This window comes from Oryzias latipes, chromosome 18, assembly GCF_053564925.1.
Source record: "Oryzias latipes strain Hd-rR chromosome 18, Olatipes_Hd-rR_3.1".
In the NCBI taxonomy this organism is placed as follows: domain Eukaryota; kingdom Metazoa; phylum Chordata; class Actinopteri; order Beloniformes; family Adrianichthyidae; genus Oryzias; species Oryzias latipes.
Genome location: NC_136254.1, coordinates 2,297,545 through 2,319,415, shown reverse-complemented (window position 1 = coordinate 2,319,415; position 21,871 = coordinate 2,297,545). Strand labels below are relative to the sequence as shown.

The 21,871-nt window shown below is 45.2% G+C and overlaps 1 protein-coding gene and 1 long non-coding RNA gene across 4 annotated transcripts in view; one reads left to right on the top strand and one right to left on the bottom strand.

The window, feature by feature from the left end:
• kirrel1a (kirre like nephrin family adhesion molecule 1a) overlaps positions 1-15,372 on the bottom strand; it is a 39,959-nt gene extending 24,587 nt beyond the window's left edge. For both annotated transcript variants that reach the window (XM_011487770.4, XM_004080056.5), the window contains exon 1: positions 15,087-15,372. In XM_011487770.4, coding sequence (XP_011486072.1) covers positions 15,087-15,132 — 46 coding nt within the window. In that variant the 5' untranslated portion in view covers positions 15,133-15,372. The remainder of the gene's footprint in view (positions 1-15,086) is intronic.
• Positions 1,425-6,040, top strand: LOC144987079 (uncharacterized). Of its 2 annotated transcripts, XR_013650943.1 has the most exons (3): positions 1,425-2,016; positions 4,321-4,392; positions 4,502-6,040. It is a non-coding gene; the product is annotated as an uncharacterized LOC144987079 (long non-coding RNA). The 2 variants fall into 2 exon arrangements; XR_013650942.1 differs by having other exon boundaries at positions 1,425-4,392.
• Positions 15,373-21,871: the final 6,499 nt, after the last annotated feature.

Genomic DNA, 21,871 nt, shown 5'->3' with positions numbered 1-21,871 from the left:
CTGTCTGTGTTCGTAAATAATGGTTTATCCCTGCACCCAAAAGAAGAATGTATAGCTCCCTTCCATCCCGCTTTGGCTAAATGTTCTTCTCATCAAAGGCTGAATCACAAGCACAGAGTGGAAAATGAAAAAAAAAAGACACATTTAACGTACAACTTTTACTGATTTAAAGCATTTTGCAACCTTGACAGCAGCCCGAGGGCAAGCAAATCCTCTCCTCCAACACCTGAGAGGTGCTAACTAGAGGAATTCCCCCAACTGCCTCCGTAAACCGTAACAACATAATCCAAGCTGAAGGCTTCTGATCGCAGGCTAAACAATCTGCGAAGAAAACAGCCGTGCAAAGGCTAAAGACTGATAACACTGACTCATCCCAACATGTGCTCATCGCCTCCCAATTTCCATATTAACACTTGTCAACATGTAGGTGCCTGAGTGTCTTAAGACGGCGATCCACACATTGCAGAGCGGCCAGAGTGCGGCAGAGAGGATAGGGTGCACGCCAGGGCGCTTGCATTCTTTTATTATGTGGGTTATGCTGCAGTGACATATTTAGAGTGTGTCCTGATTTCCTCCGGTCCTTCATATACCGCCGGGAGGCTCTCAGCACCCTGTCCACACAAAGACTATGGTCACTGAGGGCTTTGGCCACGACCACACTAAGCATTTAGCGTCGACAACCACGGTAACACACAAACACACAACCACGCTGGCCCCCAAGCGTGTAATCAACACACAGAGGTGGTTTCCTGAACACAACTGCGGCGCGAAGCAGCAGGCCGAGCGGAGCATGTTCCTTTCCGTTGAGGAAGGGTCTCAGTTCGGTCCAGGATTAGCCACGACCCTCATTAAAGTTTGGGAAGGGATTAGGATTATTCTGGGACTGTGGCGAGCGGCGCTGGCAGACACTGAGGCATCAGCGGCCGCGTGTCGAGGCAGACACAAAGCCGGGAGGCGTGCGCACACGCCGCCTCGGAGAGTGACTCACCCAAAGCCCAGGCGCACGCCACCGTGGTGGGAACAGCCACGGCGACTCAGCCCCCCCCCCTGGCACCACTCGCACCATGTGATAGCGTTTTAATAACATGGTAATGAACCGTCAATTTGTTCCTGAAAGGGTTTATGCATGCAGCTATTTTTAGCACGTGCTGCAGAGATGCCCTCCATTTCTTTTTTGTTACACTCTACTGTGGGTGGTGGGAGGGGGGGGGGGGGGGCACCTTTATAGTGCAGGCTCGCCTCTCCTGGCTGTTTGGGGCCAAAAAGGGACATTCCCTTCCCGACGCCGTGCATGTTTCAAGACAAAACTATGGAAATACGCTCATCCATCCCATTCCTGTGCCTCAGGCCCCCTTCCTGTACTCTCCTGTACCCCGAAGCCTCAGTCTCCCTCGCTCCCGTTCAACCAATCCCCTCGCCACGGCTGGATCACAGCCTTACGTCACCATAGCAACAGCTGACGTATAAGGTAATTACCAACCCCCCCAAAAAAAGTTTGTTCAACTAAGGGGTGTCTGCGAGCGCACCCGTGGATTTGCATCTGTGTCTGATGAAACCCTCCCTCCTGCTTGGTACATCCATTTTCCGGAGGAAAGAATGAAAAAATAAAAGAGCTTTTCTCAGTCAGTGACCTCATCCTCCCTCCTATGAATCAATTAATAGTCCAGCAGCCAACGCCACCGTCTCATTATTTCTCTCTCAGCCTCTTTTCACTGTACTCAATCTGCTCCAAATTGATTCCCTTATCTGCCTAATTCCACATCGGCGCTGCGTGTGGCCAACGTGTCGGCGCTATGGAGGGCGGCTCGCGATGAGATGCAGCCACACGGAGAACAAAGCCAGATCCAGCGGCGCTCACAAGTGCGACGGAGGATTACGTCATTGTTTAGGGACAAAGTTGCAGCCATGGCAGCGGCTGACTCCTGTGTCTGCGTTTTTTTCCTGTTTAGTGTGTGCCGCCGTGGCGGCCGACGGATTCGTGCAGGCGTCTGCTCGGGTCGGGATGACGTTCATAAAGTGGGTTTCAGGTTTGTTTCACTTGAAACGGTGTTTGAATGGACAGAGATGTCTTCAATTCATGCAGACCTGATGTACTCTGGCATGCCGAGCATTAGCTGCGTTTCCATTCACTAGGAAATTGCACAAATTGGATTTGAGATACAGTAATAAATTCTCCGAATGGTAGATAAAATTTGCATTTGTCAAAAAAAGAAGAGTTTTTGTGCTTGGAGGAAGTGGTTTTTGAGCTGTATCTAAATGGACATACTTCAACTGCAAGGAAACACATTTTTCAAACTAGAAGGAGCCGCATTCCCAGAAGAAACTGCAGCGTTGAATGAAAATGAAACTTAAAGGGTAAGACTTGGGACACAAAAAAGAAAAATCAAAATTGGCCATAAATAAAGCGAAAACACCACAATAACAAGTTTGTGAAAAATATCTACACTAACTGACGACCCTGTGCACCACAACACACATAACACGCCACTAAGCCACCAACCAGATATAGTGTAGAGGACAAATAATGGATATAATCCATCTTGAAAAGTTCACGGATTTGAAGGACCGAAAGTCATAGCTGGAAAAAGATGAAAGAGCTGAACATTTCAATAGTTTAATGGTTACAATAGATGAAAAACTGAAGAAGGAGTTAAGCGGCAAAAAATGGTGAAAGATGCTAGAATAAAGGAAGAGAAACAGGAAAACAAATGGGTCATCTGTAGCTCCTCCCACGTGTAAGGAGCTCGCCGCTTTATGGTCTGTAGAAGACGCCAACGTCTCTTTTGATGGATGATGATGAGCGCTAGCGCCGTGGCGGAAATTTGAATGTTTCTGCTGTCAATCACATCCGTCGCCGTGTTTTTTTGTTGTTTTTTTTAAACATGTCCTGTCCAACAGTGGAGCAAACAGATGACAGCTGAAAGCCTCTTGTGTTGGACATATTTTACTGGTACAACAAGGTTTATGAATCTTTTGACACACTAGGTGTTTATTTACATAAACCCCTTTTGTAATTTAGGCTAAACTTTATTCATATAACTTATAATTGTAACAATTTCATTCAGTCACGTAAACTTGTTTTTGAAGGACGTATCGTGTGTTTGTTGTATGATTTGATGGAAACAGTGTAATTGTGAAATTGTGTTAATTCAACATTTCAACAATTTCGACAAAGTTTTGTGCATATGTATGATGGCGACACAGCTACTATCATCCACTACCTCTCCATCACATTTCCAAAGCTCAGCTCCAAACCTGTAGATTACCCAGTAGCTATTACTTTAACCCTCAAATACCTCAAATAACAGCTGGATTACAACACTCATTAGATAACTAACCACCAGGATGAACAAAAGCAGCAGATTCTCTTTTATTTTTTGCCCCTTCGCCCTTTGGAAAAACTCCACCTGTGACTTTTTTCACCGCAACAACATGGCCGCCCGGCCCGGCCCGATGCCCATAACAAGCCGTCTCCATGGTTACAGCGCTATAGGAATGAGCAGGAGGCACAGACCAAGCGGCTGAGGCGGTGAAAAGGGGCGACCCACTGAGGTTGCTGACACCGTTGTCAGTCAAACACAAAGGTGTCTCTTGGAGGTGGGGAGGGAGAGGGGGGGCAGAGAAAAGACTCCAATACCCCTCTCTTTGTTTGCCACATTGTCAGCCCGCTCAATCCTGCTTCTGTCATGTTACCTTGCCATCCTCCCCCTAGCTTGCAAAGAGCGACCCCTTTCATTCTTCCTCTCTTATGGCTTTGCCCCCCCTCTCAGTCTCTATTCACCGGCTTTTGTCCGGCTGGCATCATACTTAGAACTACCCTTCCTCTCCCGCCCACCTTTGACCTTACCTACCTTCAAGAGCTCTCTTCCCCTCTCTTTATCCCTCTCTTTATTCTCTGTCTTTTTAAAAACATGGCATGGCATGGCGGAAAAACGGCATGTTTGCAGAGGCTGAGAGGGGAAATGTGTTCCTGTAGCGAGTCTGTCCGTTCTGATAGCATCACGAGTGCCTCTGTGGAGGTGTGCGCACCTATTTTCCATGAATGTTCATGGAGAGCTCCACTCTCTGAGGCTCCCCTCATAATAGCATCTGAAGAGTTTTATTTGTAGTCAACCTCTGTTACATTCGGTTGCCATAGCTACAGCCAGTGAGGATCACTGATACAGTGATAGACATCGTTGGCTTGGCAACCCCAGGATTGGCGTTGGGTAATGTTATCAATCGTGAGCGGCGCATGTGACACATGTGACGGCCACAAATATGCTCAATCTCTGGAAAGCCAGCCGTTTGATGGTAATCCACAAACCTTTGTGTCCCCAGCACGCCGAGCAGTGGACAAAGAACGCTACTGTGTAACCAAGGGCGACCACGCTAACAATAGCTGTCCTCTGGGTAAGCTTGAACAAGGGGATACAATGCATCTGCTTCTCATGGTGTAACCTGCAGTCACCACTACTTTCAACTGGCACAATCAATTTCACAATGAATCCATAATTTCCAGCGGAGGCCCCCTTTCCCCATCGGTTGTGGCAGGTGGTGACCGCACACGGCGCGTCGATGCGCCTTCCAGCCGCACCTCCGTCTACATCAGGTTACATCGCGGCACAGAGATGGAATCCGGTGGCACTGTTTCACAAGCAGCGCCCCAGCGATAAATCACCACTTCCAAGGTCTGCTCTAATTCAATCCAGTGCAATCCCATTTAATTGGTATGTAGTGTAGCTTCTTGCAATGTCATCTGTCACAAAAGCCATCCCATAAAAGCTTGGGGCCTTGACCTCCTGGAAGGCACAGATACATGCAAGCACTGTCAGCAGCAGGATCATATGCCTCCTTTTAAGGTTGTAAACACCTGAGAAACATGAATCTTAGAGTTTGCCTTGTGGTGTTTTTATTTTATTTCAAAGTTGGTCTTTAAATATTGGTGTGTTTTTATTTTCTGAATGTTAATAGCTTTTCTGTATTTACATATGGTGAAAAAACCCTCAAAACAAGAATATTTCTTTTGTTTATTTAGGTCCAGTGTGAGGTTCATAATTTATACCACTAAAGGCCGTGGCCTACGTACATTCCGTTTATAAAGCACGGATGAAAACTGGTCATGTGGTCTTCACGTGACATTTGTCACAGATGTATCAGGAATGAACCACGTTAAAACCAAGGAAGAAGTAGGAATAAACCACCCAAAGAATACGTAAACCAACTTAGAACATGAACCGTGCGTAGGCTGTCTGGGGGTGGGGGTGGGTCCACCATCGGTACGGGACCTTTGAGGTCTGGTGGGTTGGGGTCTCCACTGAGGCAATCGGTGGTTGTCCTAACTGGTCGGCTGCCTCGGTCCCATCGGCACCTGACCAGAGCTCTCCCAGGGGTGACGCTTGGGGGACCTCTGATCTTCTGTCCCTTACCCCATCCCTGGTGGGTGGAACCAGGCCCTCAACAACAGCGGCCGTGGTGCGGCTTCTGGTCCTATTCCCTTGAGCACCAGCCTTCTCCAAGATTCCAACAGTTTGAGTGACCGAATGAAATGTTTTACATGTTAGTCGGAATGCATAAGTATGCCAGAGCGAAGGGTAGTTGGACTGTGTACGTTTTGACATGTTTATATGGGAAGACTTTTGGAGTCAACAGGTATGTTTGTAATATTTGAGAGTGAGTCTGGACAGGCCCCGCCCCTTTTAGATCTGTTATACATCTACACCTGACTGTAATGATTATCAACATCCAGCAACTTGTTGCTTTATGATTGTACCCCCCCCACCCCATCTAATCATCCTCCTATCCCTCCTCCTCTCTAATATCCCTCTCTCTCTTCTTCCCTCCTCCTCTTTTCCGTCCGGTCCAACAAAAAACTGTTACCATTGTAAGTTATATGAATAAAGTTTAGTCTAAATTACAAAATGGGTTCATTTATATATATACCTTGAGTGAACCGTGCGGGATTATTGCGCTGTTTATATGCAATTCATCGGTCATTTGTGCGTGACTTCCGTAATCCTTTATATTGCCGTATATGGGATGGTTCATGAGTAAAAAGTCCTTTAGACATACATGGAACGGTCGTAGAAAGCCATAAATTAGCGTATGCACCTCGAAAAAAACACGCACAATTGTGTAAGATTTACGTAAAAATTGCATATAAACTATGTAAAAAAGGCATCATTTGCAAAATTCGGAACTGACTAAAAATGTTGAACTTCTCAAAACTGAATTCACGTAAAGACCCGTCGGAACTCATGAATGACGTAGATCAGGCATAAATCCGGAAAGACCCACATTTAATACGTGGGAAATGCGCAATATGTACGTCGTAGATGCGTGACATGGTCTTAACATCTTGGAGGTTTTGCCCCGCCCTCTTAATTGAGGTCACCTAGCAAATGTTTTAACCCACAGGAACCTTGACAGGTAAGGCTTTCATAATCATAAAGTCTTTGTATTCCCATGTCCTGCAGGTGTATTTGACAAAAGCCAAAAGCGAAGGACATTTTGCCCAAAAAGACTTCCTTAAATAAGGCTTAGTTTGTTAGTTAGTTTCATCGAATAGTTCATCACTAACAAGATGCAATTATATATATTTATGAACTATATAAGTGAATTTCCTTTCAGAGAAAATTATTTTGTTTGCTTTTCATGCAAAAAATGTTTGTGTTTTACTGTCAGAACACATAATTTACAAATGAAAAAGCTTCCTTTGTTCAGTTGTTACTCTAAAAAGATGAGAAAACAATTATGGAATCATTACAGATCAATCAATATACAAATCAACTTTTATTGAATTGTAGTTCTGATCAGTTCCTGAACATGTAATGGAGACATTTGGCAGGGACACCCCACCGTGTTCTTTGCATTTCCTTTTGAAAAATGTACTCAAGGTGCCAGAATTCTCCATTTGAAACCAAACTGTATGTTGCACCACTGAACCAAACCACAGGGTAAGTGAATCGTTGCATCTCTACTGGATTAAGTCTACTTTACTGTTTTAAAACACGCGTTGTGCTAAGTTAATGAAGCTCATACTATTTACTGTTTCATTACATTACACCAGGCTTAGTATTAACCAACTGAACGGTTGTTCCTCATTGTCTCTTGCTGATAAGCACATTTTTTAAAAAAAAGGATTTTTCTGAATTTTAAGTTTGTTTGATTTCTGTTATTTTGTAAAACACAAATCCTAAATGCTTCGGTTTGGAACCAAATCGTTGGGGAAAGTGTATGGTTGCATCCCTGACTAAAAATGCTTCGGTTTGACCAGACACTTTCCGATAAACAAGTGCTGCCAATAAAAAAACGGAACATGCCATAAAAGCATTTTACAGTTATAAACACTTTAAGGTTGTTGGCTGTTTCCATTGGAGATCTTCCAGAAAATGGAAGCTCAATCTCTAGTTTAGGCTGAGAAAACATCAATTTAGACGAAGCGAAGCTTGGAAAAGTTTAGTTTTTGTAATAAATCTGTGTGCAAAACCAAAACCATAAAAATTGTTGTGTTTTTTGTTTACGGGATTTAATCAGGGTCTAAGATTGTGACCTCAGATCTCTTCCTTTTTACCATTCATTCATCTTGGGCCGTTGCTTATTTGACAGAATCTGGCCGGAACTGGATCGCAACAGCAGTGGAGGCAACAAAATGTTACTCTGCTGCTTTTAGCGTGTCCTTTTCAAAGTAATCATGTTTTAAACAGTAAAAGCCGTAGTAGCAGGAAAAAAATACCAACATGGTTTCCGGAGGTCATCCGTCTTTCTGCAATCCAGGTCAAAATCAGGTAAAATCCTGTCAAACGATAAAATCTCAGTGACATGGATGGAGAGAAACCTGACGGTGGGAAATAAGAACAAACTAGAGAAGTCACATTTACGTTCTTATTGACTTCTGTATCAATGACGTCTGGAAACGATTCTATAACACTCTCAGTTCTTCTGAAGGGATAGTTTTTAAATTTCCAAACTAACCAATCAGAGGCCTCACTAACATTCAAAATGTTTGATTGACAGATTTCATGTAGGTAGTTGTAAGGGTGTGGACTTCCAATAGGCTCACTCCTGATTGGTGAGAGTGGTTGCCTTGGAAACGTCGACACACACCAATCACAGCTTGCTGACGACATCTGGCTCAACATGGTGCCGTTCGTATTGAGAAAAAAATGCCGAATGAATTGATTTCATTTGGTTGGAGCCAGAAGTAAACCGTATCCAGTTCTCAGATACAGTAGATGGTTGTGACACATTTACACTGGCACGACCGGTTCTGGTTTGATCTGGTTCTCATTCTTTACTTTGTTTGTTGGTTGTGACCTGAACTCGGGTCCTCTTGAGATCCAGGGTAAATGAACTCTGGTGCAGTCCACTTCAATTTATCGTGTCAGGACGGAGTCCTGAGACTTAGAGCTCAGCCCAAAATCAAAGGCAGGGCTGCCCAACCCTGGATCTCTAGCTCTACGTCTTACCTTGTTTCCTCTCCTCCCTCTGCCCTACTTGCTGCTAATCAATCAGAACCTGGTATTACACGACTCATCAGAAAGGAATGAAGAAAGCAGTCTAGAAGGACCAGTAAAGCAGCCTGAGCCTGCCTAGCCTGGGTCTACCAAAATGTACACGATTTGCATAAAATGTTTGCAGAACCAAACTCCATCTGACGAAGCATGACATATGGGGACCCGACAAGCTCCTGTCCCGTCACGGGGAGTAACAGTCCCACTCAGCAACCAAATGCAGACAGTCCACTGACCTTTGGGTTCCAATTTAATCCGTTTGAGTTGTTTTCATACAGAACAATGGAAGTTTTCAACAAACTTTGCCTCCAGCTTAAAAGCATTAACTTCACAGCTGCCGTCATTGGGGAAAACAACTGCACGCTTTTGTTTTAATGATGACCATTGATGATTAAAAGATAGCTACTCGTTATTTGTAGACCGCAGCCATGAGGCCCGCAGACGGACGAGGGCACGCGGACCGCTGCGCCGCCGTCTTAACCGCTTTAGTTGACCCTAATGGTATTATCATAAACGCAAGATGGATGGAGCAAGCCAGGAGTCTCTGTCGGAGCCCTGTCCCCCGCTCAGGGGCAGAAACAGGGAGAGCGCAGAAATGAAGTGACATCATCAGCGCCGGCCACATTCCTGCAGAAGAAGGGGGCGAGGAGGAGGAGGAGGAGGAGGGGGGGAGGAGAACAGCAGGAGGAGGACAATGTCGCAAAACCGTTGAGGTTACCGGACAATCGGCACCTCACAAAGTCTGACATGCCCCCACCGCCGCATGTTCTCCAGGACATGCGTGTCACAGACTCTTCATTATGTACTCTATGTTTTAATTCCTGTGCGTCTCCTCCAGTCCCCCCCCCCCCCCCCCCCCCCAAAAAAAAAACCCATGCAGCCTCTCCAGCGGCCCCCTCCTCTTCTCTCCAACGACCAGAGGAATGCGAGAACCACATCTGGAAGTTATTAGAGAGCTGCAGAGAGAGGAAGGGGTAGATGGAAAGAGAAGAAGTGATGGTGGTGAGGGATTCCAACTGGTGGGGGGAGGGAGGGGGTCCAGGAGGGGACAAAGGGGGAGAAAGAATGCAGTTTGGTAAGCAGAGAAAGGATCTGCTGTGGAGAGACTCAAAGAAGTGAGGAGGGAAGTTAACAGCCCCACCAATTAACGGTAATGAAGCTGGAAGGGGAGAAAAGGGGGGGGGGGGGGGGCTCCGCCTGCACCTCTGATGAAGAACAATTCCCAAATAAATGACGCCTTTGAACCGGCTGGGGCCAGAGAGCGCCTGACTGACCCTCGCAGAGGACGGTGGGCCTAAAAAAAACTGTTCCTTTTCTCCTGCAGCATCTCTTCATCATTCACTCTTCTCTTCTTCGCTCAAAACTTGCTCTCGATCAAGTTTCCCTTCCCCGCAGTCATACTTTTACCCCCATCCCCATGTGGAAACTCAAACCATTCCTGGAAAATCTGGAGTTTGGGAGAACCATCAGATTGTGTCAGCTTTCCTCTTTGTGTCGGTCCGTCCCGTTCCAACAGTTAACCCTTGAACACCGGAGATGTCACCGGTGACACCGAAATAAAATACCCTCTTTAACGTACGTAACTTCTTCGTTCACGCGAACAACGTAAATCGGCAACATTTTGAGGCGGAGACACGTTACAAAGGCGTTGCACATCGGCACAAACACAACTGCCTCAGCGCGGTGAAGAGGCGTCGACCGAATCTTTCAGATTAGCATATGCAGGACCCAAGGCGACCGAGATCGCCAGATTCTTTCAGTCATCCCTGGACCACAGAGTACCCGCAGATGGTGGCAGTGAGACAGCAGCACAGGGGCAGGGGGGTGGCTGGAAGGTGGCAGTCTGAACTCGGCTGATCATCAGACAATTTTGGGGACTTTGGAGACCGTCCTGTCAGTCATTGATGGTGCCTCTGCCTTCCTGCCACCCGCCTGTCAGTGGATTGCCCCTGCCCGACCTCCGAATGCGTCCAGGCGCACGTCTTGTAATTTGAACTTTTTCTTAAGGCCCGTTCACACCGGGACGAATTTCGTCGGCGATTTTCGCCGACGTTTAACGCCTCGTGACTAAACAAAGGGCCCCAATGAGAGTGTGCACACCGACGCGAAAAAACGCCACGCGACAAAGCGTCAGAAAAAAAAAACGCCTCGGGTTCGTTTTTTTTTTTCGACGCGTCGCGTCGAAATCTACTCGACCAATGAGAATGGCGCTTTTGCTCACGTGTCTGGAGCTTCTGAAGTTACAGTAAAACACAACTTGGGGGCGCTCAAACACAAAACTGCCTTGCTGAGCACACATACCAGCGAAGAAGATAGACGCCAAGTAGCGTCTACACTGCCGCGAAGCAATAATGACGGACATTCTAAAACATCCCCGAACCAAGCACCAGTTGGAGCTACTGGTGCTTGAAATATTCATGTTTTCTTTGTATGATTCTGACAAGCGTGTAAATACTTGCTCTCTTCTTCTGAGTGAAAAGCGACTTTAAGAAGCGTAAAGTTGCGCAGCGCCACCTTGTGTACAGGAGTATTTCTGTTTTACATTAAGCGCCATCTAATGTCAGGGAATGAAATTGCATGTTCACTCCACTCATCGTCAGCGAAAATCGCCTGGGTGTGAACACAAAAAACGTGGCGAAAAACGCTGGCGAATAACGCCTGGCGAATATTCGTCCCGGTGTGTACGGGCCTTAAGAATCACCACACGGTGCATAAAAATGCGACTGCCGCCTCCTGATTACAAATGCCGCCGCTGGTGAACTTGCTGAAAAACTTGCACTTAGGTCACTGCGCTGTGGCATTGTGGGATCCGTGACGTAGGTTTAAGCAGTTGAAGAGTTATAGTAGTCAAAGTGTAAACACTGGAGCTAAAGAAGTTACAACCTTTTGGAATCCACATACACTGGCGTATCCTTGTACTTGTCTGACTCTATTTAAGCACTTTTCAACTACACACACATTCACACACTGATGCCGGCTCCGCTGCCAAACACTGGCGTCGACCTATAACCACCAGGAACTATAACCACCCACACGCAACGTGGGGTCCAGTGTTTTGCCCAAGGACACAGTTTAACCTGCAAGTTTCCGATCAGAGGCCGACCGCTCTACCCCCCGACCACGGCCGTCCCACACCTTACTGAGCATGCCCGAGGGAAACACTCCTGACTGATCTGATTAGGCGCCACAAGTCTGACACAGGAAAATCGACCTGAACGCCTGTCTGAGGTTCCTCCAGAATCACCTGAACGCATCGGGCAGCTCTTCAGAAGGAGAAAGCTTGTTTGAAGTTTAAAGAAACGCTCTTAAACAAACACTTCAGCTCCGGGAAGCAGTCGACACGTCACACGCTGACAAACACCCGCCAGGACAGCCAAGCCACATTTTTCTCAGCTGAACGGAGCCCAGTAGGGGACAACGGGCAAGGATGTACATTGCATGATTACAGAATCCATGCCTCCGTGCGGCCTGAGGCCATGTTCACTGATTACTTTCAGTCGCTAATGTCAATTAGAGAGGCTTTTCTGGAAACGTTCAAACACCGTAAAAACCGTGACCCGAATTCCCATATTAATGACGGGCTGCTGAAGAGCAGCATCTCGCTCGCTCGCTCGTGTTTAAATCAAAAACAGGCGTCTGCCTCGCCACATGTGTCGCTCTGGATCTACACTCGCAACTGGACGAGGATCCGTTCAGCACCACCATTGTTTCGTAGCAGGAATCTATGGCGCAGTGGTTGTTCAAGCCCTTCTGTAGGAAAAAGATTGACTCGGGAACTTCCATAGGCAGAGGTGGCGTGTATTTATTTCAAGGATAACAGAAGTTTCTGCCGCTAAGGGTTAACCTCTTCTCATTTTATGGTCTTCTGACAGATAACGCGACACCAAAAAAGTTGAGGGTTTAAACGTCATTCTCTGAAGAGAGGCTCTTGTTACCCAACCTCAGCTCTTGAGTGTCTGCCCCTCAAAGAGGCCATAAAGCCTTCAGCTCTGCTGTAAATATATGAGTCAGGAGCAGAGCATTCAACATTTGGAACTGCTTGTTTTAATAAGGAATCAAATCTGTGGGTTGACAAGAACTATGGGACTAAACACGGTTGGACTGCGAAACCCGTCTTTGTACTTTTTACTCCCGTTTGGTTCCTCCAACGGGAGTAAAATTCCTGGGCTGGCCATTGACTGTATATGAGAACTGGACCGAGTGAGTGACGTCACCCATGGAAAAGGATTTACTTCCAGCTCCAATAAAAATGAAGTCAGTTCCGTCGCCATTTTTTTCTTGATGCGGACGTCTTCCCGTGGGAACCGCTCCCGCCAATCATTAGTGAGCTTGTTGGAAGCTCACACCCCTAGTGCTCGAAAATGGTGCCGCACAAAATCTGTCAATCAAACGTTTTGAATGCTTGACCGGAAACCACCTACTTTTAACGAAGCATCTGATTGGTCGGTTTGCAACTTGAATACCTTGGACTACAGAAAAAATATCATGGAAAAAAAGAGGATGTATCAAGAGGACGTCTCAGATCCAGAACGGTTCTTCTGACCAATGAGTAACAGCTGTTTATTTCTCTATAGACATCTATGGTACTTCCTGTTTGGAGCGCCAGGGGGGAGGAGTCACTCAGTCCAGTTATCACATACAGTCAATGGTGCCGGTGTTCTAACGATCTGTCCTACCTCGTGAGAGTTTCCTGACCTGTAGCACAAATGCCTGATACACCGAAAAGCAATACACGATTTTGAAACGTGCTCTTTTAAATCGTGAGCGCGGCGTAGGATTTGAATAAAACCTTGGCTGAGCGGTTCCGTTCCAGCATAAATTCACCTGGAGTGGTTTGAAAACAACTTAAAGAGTCCCAGAAGTTAAGTAGTGAGCTATAGCGTAAAAGGCCAGAACTAAGTCGACAGGTGTAGCATCGCGTTGGTCGCATTAAGCAACCAAACGTCACAAAAACAGCAAAAATCAGTACAGTAACCACAAGATGGAAGAGGCAGCAGAGATTTATGGGCGGTCCGCTGAAACTTGAAAATCCTAACATAAGTTCGGACTACACGTGTGCAGTGAGCGCTGGTAGGAGAATCTCACAGGTAGAAAGGATTTATGGCAGCGGCAACGATGGTTGACGTCCCAGATCTCCACTAAAGCGACTGAGGCCAATAATCGGTCACACCTGCACCGCAGCCTTTGTGCCAGTCAGCAGCTCAGAAGAGGGTCGGGCTGCAGGGCCAGAACTTCAAGTCCAGAACTGGTTCTTTGGACCCAGTTTTCTGCCATTGATTATCACCACGTAGCAGCGTTTAAACGGTGGACTTGTGAGTAGATCCCATCCTAGAAGGCTAAACCAATGGCTGCTAAGCTTCTGCTAGCACAAATCCACAACAACCAGTTAGAGCCGCATCTGCATGATTGACTGGAGACATTCTGATAAAGCTAGTTACCTTTCTGACTAGTGAACACCCAACCGCTACCAGCCACACATAGTTTGACCTTAAAAGGCAGCCGGGAGGGAATAACAGGTGATAAGAGCCTGACATGGGTCGGAGTTGGTCCTCTGAGCGCCAACGTTACATCATTTTAAATCTTATGGAGCAGAATCAGCCCCACTTTCAGCCCGCTAATCTTTCCTCAGGAAAGCCTTTGAGAGCAAATGTCTTTGTGTTTGACGGCACAACGCTAAAGGATTACACAGCTGTGGCGGCACTGCCAAAGACAATGGGGACACATGTAAAACGGGCTTTGTCCGTGTGACGGACGCTCCACCACAGGACGGAGAGGGCTGCGGTGACGTTTGGGCGCATCCCGGGGTTTGTTGGCGGAGGGGAAAGGTGTGTGAACCCTTCGGTGGGAGGGTGTGAGCCCACAACATCCGCCACAAAGCCAGGCAGACAAGGTGACATCATCCTTTTTCTATACCTTCCCCAAACACCCCCCCTCCCCAACAAAAAAACCTATGATGGAGGGGTCGGCGGTGCCGGCAGACAGCCGTGCGCGCTCCCGGTAAGCCAAGGTGAGGGTGGGTACGGTGGGGGTTTAACGTGTCTGCAGCCACACAAACAAAGATGCACCTCAATCGAACAGGTAGCATCCTCTCCTCCTCCTCCTCCTCCAGCCTCCTGTCTCCTAGCAACTCAGCCCCAGCTGTGATTAGCATAAGCCAATAGCCTACCTGCGACCCCACAGGTACAGGGGGAGGGGTGGGGGGCTCTAAGAGTTGCCTGAAAATGAGCTGTGGGTGAGGACACAGGTAGGACGAGGAGACGGGGGGGGGCAGGGGGGGGGTCTGCTGGCATGCACAGCGGTGCAGGTCAATCACTATCATTCCCGTCACGTCCCGTGTGCGCGCATCCCCAAAGAATAACGACTCCACACACAGACACGGGCATGCGCAGGAAACAAACACTGTAAATTTAAACCAGAAAAAAAAGAAGGAAAAAGTGACGGTCCAGTGCTGCGCGCGCGCGCGCTGTGACATGCGTGCACGCGCTTCTATGGTGATCTATTGCTGCGGCGTGCATGGGAATGCTGGAAGCTCGCCGCTCCTTCGGCCCGCGCGGTGCCCCGGTTGGTCGGTCGGTGTGGTGGAGGAGACCTTACCGGTTGGAAACGTGAGCGCCAGACTGAGGAGCAGCAGCCTCTGCATGGTTCAGCCCGGTCCGTTACTGGCTCAGAGCGCCGTGAGGACAGCATGAAAAAGCGGGACTTCTCTGACTTTGACAGTAATTTGACACACGCACGTAATCCTCCGCCTGTGATGTCCTCTGCCGGGCTGCGCGCGCGCGCCACTTCACACCATTTCACTCCTTTTTCTCCTTCTATCTGCCGTTTCTTGGCTCTCCACTCCGTTTTCTACTACGCTCCGAACGCGAAAGCACGCGGAAACGCAGTGTCCACTTCCGTTCCGGACCTTCAAAATAAAATTTGATGCTTGAAATGAAAAACCGTCTCTTTCCTCCTGTAAAACCACATTAAAGATTTTCTCATTACATCATTTTAATATGTATTGCAAGTGCATCAAAAATGAAATGATTCATTTATTTGAAAATAATAGAACACTCACATTTTTTATCATATCGACAATATTATTGATGGTTTATAGAAAATTACATTTTACATTTTATTCTAAAAAGGATTAGCGGAAGCTCAAAACATGAATGAGAAATAATGTTTTAAAAACATTTGGAAAGAATTATGCTGAATGTGGTGAAGCTTTACTTCCGGTGTTGTACTGACTAACTCTGGCTTGACGTCATATTCTCATTAACGGAGTATCCCTCTCTCTCTCTCTCTTTTACGTCAGCAGCATCACAGCCCTGCCCCCCTTTTTTCCCTCTCCCTCCCTGATCAAATTCTGGTCCAGAGGCGGTTCCACCGTGGACAAACCACCCCACATGCCCACATGACACCCCCCCCCCCAACCCCACCCCAACAAACACCCATGGGAGAAATATAGCTAGTGGTTTAAGGTTGAAGGGTTTATTGCCTTTTGTACATGAAAGACTTTTTCTTCTGCAGCTCTCGGGTCGGGGTAAATACAGAAGGATGACAAAATAACAAAACTAACAAGGTTCATAAATAAGATGAGGACAGAATTTAAGAAAGAGAAGAGTAGAGTAAAAAGAAAAATATAAAATAAAAATACAAAAGTACAAATCTAAAATATTGCAGCGTCCCAACCTCTTCACTATTGCACTTTTGTCATGTGTTTGACATATTGTGGTAGTTAATTGTTCATTGCACTTAGTGTGTCCCAGCTGGTTAGCATGTTGTGTGGTTCAGTCCAGTCTTCCCTATGTCCTGCATTCTGATTGCAGCTGGGAAGAAGCCGTTGTGGAAGCGTGTGGATGGATGCCTTCAGGCCTGAGGTTGTGGCCTGAGTCCACACACTGGATCCGTGCGTGGGCGGGGTGGTGTCTGTCCCTGATGATCTTCGCCGCTCTCCTCCTGCTGTGTTGTCTGTAGATGGTCTTGATGGATGGAAGGTTGCGACCGATGATTTTTCCCGCTGTGTTGATGACCCTTTGCAGCATCTTCTTCTCTTTCATGGTGGTGTTTCCAAACCAGGCTGTCAGTCCGCTGGTGAGAATGCTTTCCACAAGCCCCCTGTAGGCTTGGGCGAGGGTCCGGCGCTTGAGTCCGGCCTTCTTCAGCAGCCTGATGAAGTACAGCCTCTGCTGGGCTCTCTTCATTGTTGCAACAGTGTTTATTTCCCAGCTGATGCTGTCTGTGATCTGCAGACCCAGGAACCAGGAACCGTTGGTCCGCTCCACCACAGTCCCATTGACGGTGAGTGGCTGATGTGGCAGGGCTTTCTTTCTATAGTCCACAATTATTTCTTCATATCACGTAGCACAAGTGCTGAAGAGACACAGTCTTGTCAATGTGTGTTATCAGAGAAAGAGTCTTGCAACTGTAAAGAAAATGCACAGACACAGCAATTGAAGAAAAAAGAGGCTTCTGCATTGATTGCACACATTAAAGCTGCTCTCTCAGCTGATGGGCCAACTTATGACAATGTTGAAGATTTGTTTGGATCTGTTGGGTTAAACCAAAGCACATTTGAAACTGCATATAACTGTTGTGCTCGGAAAACCCATGTTGTGCTGAAACGTCAGATCAATGAAGTTTGGATTAATCAATATAGCAAGCCACTGTTAAAATGCTGGAATGCTAATATGGATATACAGTTTGTTGTCGACGCATACGCATGTGTTGTGTACATCATTTCTTACATCTCTAAATCAGAGAAGGAAATGGGTTTATTATTGCAGTGTGCACAAAAGGAAGCAAGCAGGGATGGAAATGTTTCTGCCAAAGAAAGTCTAAAAACATTAGGCAGTACATATTTGCACAACAGAGATGTATCTGCTCAAGAAAGTGTTTATAGACTGACAAATGCACATTTGAAAGAGTGCTCTCGGAAAGTTGTGTTTCTTCCTGTTGGTGAAAATACTGTTAAAATGAGTTTGCCGTTAAAAGTACTTAAAGAAAAAGCATCGAAGCATTCTGTTAGTACAGATGATATGTGGATGACAAGCATTGTGGATAGATATAAGAACAGACCTAAGAGTGATGATTTTCCTTCAATGTGTTTAGCAGTATTTGCTTCCGAATTTCGTGTGTTGTCAAAAAATGAAAGTGCTGCTAAGCGAATAAAGTTGAACAACAACACTGGATATGTTGTGAAAAGAACCCGCACACTACCTGCTGTTGTACGTTACGTTAAGTTCTCTGAAACAAAACAGCCTGAACTGTTTTATCAAAGCAATCTGCAGTTGTTTTTGCCATACTACAGCAATAGCCAGCTGAAACCTCAAGGTTTTGAAACGTATCAAGACTTCTTTCATAAGGGCACGATAAGACTTGGTAATTCAGGTCTGCAGTTGGTAAAGTCCGTGGTAACATTAAACAGAAGTAAATTTGAAATTGATGGTGATAAATTGGTTAATGCTCAGCAAGGGATAGATAATGCTGGTGTAGTTGAAGATGCCTGGTGTGAATTATGCCCTGAGCAAGAATTGGAAAGACTTGAGTGTCAAGAGTTGTTGCAGAACCAAAAAAGTGTCGATGATGAACAGGAATTTGATATTCCTGATTTAAGAGTTTCTGCTCAACATAGCCATTTCTTTCAACTGAATAACACAAAAATGCCTCGTAGTGATGGCTTGGCTTTAATTCGCTCTTTAAATGAAATTCAGATGGATATTTTTTACCAAGTGAGAAAATGGTGTGTGGAAAAGGTTTTGGGAAAAAAGCCAGAACCATTCCACCTGTTCATATCAGGAGGTGCAGGGACTGGTAAAACTCACCTAATTAAAGCAATACAATATGAATCAAATAGACTATTGTCTCCTCTTTGTCGTCATGTAGATGACATCTGTGTTTTGTTGACGGCTCCCACAGGAATTGCTGCGTTTAATGTACAAGCAAGTACTATACACAACACTTTCTGTATTGGTAAAGATGTCCGCTTACCTTACACACCACTGGGTGAGGAAAAATTAAATTCTTTACGTGCCATTTACAGCAGTTTACAGATTTTGATAATTGATGAAATATCCATGGTAGATCATAATTTATTAGCATATATTCATGGGCGTCTGAGGCAAATAAAGCAAACTGGTAACTCTGCATTGTTTGGAAATGTTTGTATTATTGCAGTTGGGGATTTCTTTCAATTACCTCCAGTGAGAGGAAAACCATTGTATGTAGAAAATGTGGGTATGGATCTTTGGTGTGGTGTGTTTGAAATTGTTTGCCTAGAAACCATTGTACGCCAAAAAGATCAGGAATTTGCCAAATTACTCGGCAGAGTTAGGACACGATGCAAAGGTACTGAAATGTTAAAAAGTGATATCCAACAATTGAAGTCACGTGAAACGGGAGAAGGCAGCTCTGCTTTACATATTTTCCCAACTAATGGTCAAGTAAATCAACATAATTTAACCCATCTACATTCATCCTGTCCAGAGTATGTAACTATAAAAGCTCAAGATTATGTAAATTGTAAGGAAACAGGTAGACAAGTGTTACTAAGTGGTAATAATTCAAATGCTAACAATACTTGTTTAGCAGAAAGACTTCTTTTGGGGAAGAATGCACGTGTCATGCTCTGTAAAAATGTTGATGTGGCAGATGGTCTTGTCGATGGTGCATGTGGAATTGTGACTGATATTGTCTATAGAAACTCTGACTTTCCACGAATTGTTTTTGTGAATTTTGATAATAAAGACATTGGAAAACAACGGAAGAAACAGTATGAAAATCATCCAGGGCTTGTCTCAGGTTCTGTAGCCATTGTTCCAGAAGAGGAACGAGTCACAGGAAGAGGTGGTCTGAGACGTCAGTTTCCTCTAAAACTTGCTTGGGCTTGTACTGTTCATAAAGTTCAGGGTCTTACCATTGATAATGTTGTTGTGTCTTTGAAAAAAACCTTTGCTCCTGGGCAGGCTTATGTTGCATTAAGCCGCGTAACAAGTTTGTCTGGTTTAATTATTCAAGAATTTAAGGAACAGGCCATTTACTGTAACAAAACAGTTTCTGAATATGTGGCAAACATGCCTCAATATCTGATAAATAAAGAAAATCTCACTTCTAGTTCATGTGAATTCAGCATTTTCCTCATGAATGTGCAAAATTTAGAGTGGCATGTAAAGGACTTAGCTTTGTGCACAAAACAGTTACATGTTAACTGCATAGCTGTAACTGAAACATGGCTTCCAAATGCACCTTTAACTGATGCATTGAACATCAGTGGGTATAATTTTTATAGTATGCCACGCTCACTGTCTTATAGTGGAGTAGATCCTAGACTGAATGTGATTAAAGGCTTAAAACATGGTGGTGTTGGAATGTACACCGTTGAAAATATCCTGTTTGAACATGTAGAGATACAAAATGTAGATATTGAATGTTTAGTGCAAAGATTTATTACATCAAACATAATCGTGGCAGTTCTGTATCGTCCACCATCATATGCCATTTCATTATTTAGAGAGAACCTTAAGAAATTAGTTGATCTTTTGGAGCCCCTGGGTGATACCATTGCTATAATGGGTGATTTTAATAAAAACTTAGTAAACTCTAGACAATAACTGATTTCATGGCACATAAAGGTTTCATTCAACTGGTTTCTGAAAACACAACGTTAAAAAATACGATAATCGATCATGTGTACTTAAAAACAACAAAATATAAAGTCGAATGTACAGTTGTACAAACATACTTTAGTGATCATGATGGGATTCTTTGTCGTTTTAAACATGTAAGTGACTGTTGATGATTGTGGCGAAGGAGAAAGGGAGAGATGGCGACATCTTTATCTCTGTTAAGTCACAACGTCTGACTTAAATTAAAACGTCAAATGTTTAACCAAATACATGCTGGTGTCAGTTGTTGTGGCGAAGGAGACGGGGAGAGATGGTGACATCTTTATCTCTGTTAAGTCACAATCCTCTGACTTTATGGAAATATGGTTTCTTTTCCTGCATCATGAATACATATAAGGCATTACAAATTTACATTTTTTTCTGTAGTTAGCAATTGAGTAAAGAATCAAAATCCTTTTTTTGCATATTTCTAAATTTCAAACCATCTGATTTACAAACATATTCCAAGTACTCAAAAAGTACTTCAGAAAGTAATTGAAATTTATGTATCTATTGCATTCCTATGGCCTAGTTATTCATGATGCAGGTTTTGCTTTCCTTGCCATGTGACTTCAAAAAAGCAAAAGACATTGGTAATGGTACTCCCAGTTACTGGGATGGGGTTCGATTCCCTACAATGTCCATGTTCTGAGGTCACATAAACATTTTTTTAATGTCAGTGCATAAATGTCTTCATGAATTAACTTTTTTAATCAGAGAAATTTCTATAAATCTCGCCATAGGAGAATCCCCACAGCACCCACCCAGATTAGAACATAAACGGGGTCCACTTCACAGCCGTGAGGCTGCAAAGTTAAACTCCAGCTTCCCCAGAAAGGGCAACAACCACAGACCAAGCCGACAAGCCCTGGCAGAAAAAATCCGCACAAGAAACACTGCAGTCTGTTCCAAAAAAATATAGTTTTGCCACTGCCTTGCAGATCACAGTAAAAGTGATTTAGTTTTCCAGTAATGTCAGTCAAAACTGCAAGTTCAAATTTACCATATTCATATTCACCATATTCAGCAGACATCTCCTCTAATAGCACCTTGAAAATCCTGTGCTGTTTTGCTTTGCAGCTGAGGTTTTTTATGATTTTCACAATAGGAGTCTTTATGTGTCCAGAACCAATCACTTCTGCACATAAGGCCTGCTGGTGAATGAAGCAGCAGTAATGCAGACATTTTGGAAAGTCTGGGTCAGCTTTACAGTGAGTAATGAAACCTGTTTGTCTATTGATCATAGCAGGAGCCCCATCTGCAGTCACTGCTACCAGCTTTTCTAATTGTACCTTTTTCTGCACAAAAACTCCTTCACCGTGTTATACATTAAAACTCCTTTTGTAGTTGTCTGTTAGGGCAGTTGTGTCAATCATGTTAAATGTAGCTTGCAGCTCCAGAAACCATAAGGAAGAATGAAGCCAAACGGTTCGAGCAGGGCGTTGCTCTTGGGGCGGTCGCCCATGCCAGGCGGTCGCCCGTGCTCGGGCCCGCTAAATGCTACTTGTAGCTTTAATTTCTTTTGTTTTTTCCACCCTGGGAACAAGGTGGTTGACCTCACCGTAGTTGGTGATGCTGTGCACCAGGTCTCTGTAGGCGGACTCGTCCCCTCCTCTGATGTGCCGAGGACGGTTGTGTCGTCTGCATACTTAATGATGATGTTGTTGGAGTCGGTGGAGGTGCAGTCGTAGGTGTAGAGTGAGAAGAGCGTTGGACTGAGGCGGCACCCCTGTG